Source organism: Terrapene carolina, unplaced genomic scaffold (assembly GCF_002925995.2).
Source record: "Terrapene carolina triunguis isolate 2854851 unplaced genomic scaffold, T_m_triunguis-2.0 Scaffold423, whole genome shotgun sequence".
In the NCBI taxonomy this organism is placed as follows: Eukaryota; Metazoa; Chordata; order Testudines; family Emydidae; genus Terrapene; species Terrapene triunguis.
In genome coordinates, this window is record NW_020664774.1 from 757549 (window position 1) to 759979 (window position 2431).

The following is a 2431-nucleotide window of genomic DNA, read 5'->3' on the forward strand; positions in this document are numbered from 1 at the left end:
ATAAGGACCGGGGGACCCCACGTGTTCTGGCAGGAATCGGGGTTAGGTCCCCCAGCATCCTCCCCCTACCCCCATCCTGCAACGAGCCAGAGTGGAGCCTCAAGTAACAGAGTTTTATTAGGGGACAGAGAGTGGGGCACAAGGGGGCAGCAGTCAGCCTCTCGGGTGGGTGCCCCTCACTCCCGACCCGCAGCCCCCTGCTGCCCCTCCTCCGACCCCTGAGACCGCACTGGTCTCGCGGTGCCGCTTCACCCACGCCGGGATTCAAACTCATGTCCCCAGTCCAATATAATAAAAAGCCCGTTGAGCCACAGCACGCCGCTCCTCCGGGCTGTATCCTGATGCCACCCTGCACCCTTTATCCCCCCCGATCCCTTCCCCCCGAACTCCACCGAGCGCTGGCCCCACTCCCGGGGAGAGGGGGGAGGTGCGCACCGCTCAGATGCGCCGGATCTTCATCTCGCTCTTGCGGAGCGAGTAGTAGAAGCCTTTCCACTGGGCCCAGTTGAGGCCGTTGGCGTAGGAGAGGTGGGCCCCGCCCAGGTAGAAGCCGTTGAGGTTGGAGAAGTGGCAGCTCTTGAACCACCAGGCGCCGGAGGAGAGGGCGGCGCAGTTCTGCACGTACAGGTCTTGGTCGCGGTCGAAGGTGGAGAACTTCTGCCCGGTGTGGTAGGACAAGGAGTCACCTGGATATGGTGGGGGAAGAGGGGATGGGTTAGACGGGCGCGTCTCCGTCTCGGCCGGGGGAGCGGACGGATGGGGGACCACCCTGCCCCGGGTGGGGATGGGCCCCTTTGGTTTCCACGGTGGTTTTTGGCTGGAAAATTGGAAAGAGTCCAGCGGAGGGCAACAAAAATGATTAAGGGGCTGGAGCACATGACTTATGAGGAGAGGCTGAGGGAACTGGGATTGTTTAGTCTGCAGAAGAGAAGAATGAGGGGGGATTTGATAGCTGCTTTCAACTACCTGAAAGGGGGGTTCCAAAGAGGATGGATCTAGACTGTTCTCAGTGGTGGCAGATGACAGAACAAGGAGCAATGGTCTCACGTTGCAGTGGGGGAGGTTTAGGTTGGATATTAGGAAACACTATTTCACTAGGAGGGTGGTGAAGCACTGGAATAGGTTACCTAGGGAGGTGGTGGAATCTCCTTCCTTTGAGGTTTTTAAGGTCAGGCTTGACAAAGCCCTGGCTGGGATGATTTAGTTGGCGATTGGTCCTGCTTTGAGCAGGGGGTTGGACTAGATGACCTCCTGAGGTCCCTTCCAACCCTGATCTTCTATGATTCTGTGAGTCTATGGCGAGAGGGTGATTAAGGAGGGCCCCGGGGATGCCCCCGGAGCTCAGGGTTGCCGAGCAACTGCGTCAGCGTGCCTGGGTCTCTCTGCCTTGGTTGGCTGTGGGATCGCGCTCACAAGGTAGCGGAGATGGGGGTGGGTTGGGGCGGGGGGGGGGGGGGGCGTGTCAGGGCTCTGAGTGTCAGGATGACAAACCCCAGCACTGAGATGCAGCCACCTCTGGGGCAGGGCAGCTGGGGAACAGCTGCACAGTGACGCTGCCCGGGGATGGCTCACTCGGGGCTGAGATGCAGCCACCTCTGGGGCAGGGCAGGTGGAGCTTTGACTCAGAGGAGACTAACATTGACTCCGTCATCAGTGTCGGGACTCCTGGGTTCTGTCCCCAGCTCTGGGAAAGGAGTGGGGTCGAGTGGGTCAGAGCAGGGGGGTTTGGGAACCAGGACTCCTGGGTTCTCTCCCCAGCTCTGGGAGGGGAGGGGGGTTGAGTGGGTCAGAGCAGGGGGGTCTGGGAGCCAGGATTCCTGGGTTCTCTCCCCGGCGCTGGGAGGGGAGTGGGGTCTGGTGGGTTAGAGCAGGGAGGTGGGAATCAGGAGCCCTGGGTTCAATCATTGCCTGCAGGAGGGGCATGGGGCTTGGTGGGCCACATGCCCGGATGCCTGGGTTCTCTCACCTGCCCCTCCATCGGTGAAGCCCCCCACGTGCAGGGTGTAGCCGTCCTCCTCGGCGCTGATGGCTTGGGGCGACAGGGAGAAATCCGTGTACTGGGCCCAGGCTGTGTTGTTCTCGAAGTCCTCCAGGTCCACCCGCAGCTCGTACTTCCGCTTCAGGGTCAGCAGGTGGATGTTCTGCAGGCCTGCAGGGTGGGGCCGGGGGGGGGGGGGGGGCGGGGGGGGGGGGCCCGCGGGGGAAGGGGTAACCCGGGGGGGGGGGGGGGGGGGGAGGGGGGTGTGTGTGGGTTGGGGGGCTGCTATCCACCAGAGCATCTGGCCTAGGTGGCTTGTGGGGCTGGAACAGGGAAGCCAGGCACAGGAGAGAGGGAAGAGAATGGGAACTGGGGAGACTGTATGGGGGTGAATAGATGGAGGGGTATGTGGGGGTGCATGGATGGATGAAGGGGTGTGTAGGTGGGGATGGA

At 62.0% G+C, this 2431-nt stretch overlaps 1 protein-coding gene across 1 annotated transcript in view; it reads right to left on the reverse strand.

The window, feature by feature from the left end:
• Positions 1–184: 184 nt before the first annotated feature.
• MFAP4 (microfibril associated protein 4) overlaps positions 185–2431 on the reverse strand; it is a 5972-nt gene continuing 3725 nt past the window's right edge. The window contains exons 5-6 of the mRNA XM_026658283.2: positions 1967–2149; positions 185–686 (exon numbers count right to left, since the gene is read on the reverse strand). Of these exons, the coding sequence (XP_026514068.1) occupies positions 439–686; positions 1967–2149 (431 nt within the window). The 3' untranslated portion in view covers positions 185–438. The remainder of the gene's footprint in view (positions 687–1966; positions 2150–2431) is intronic.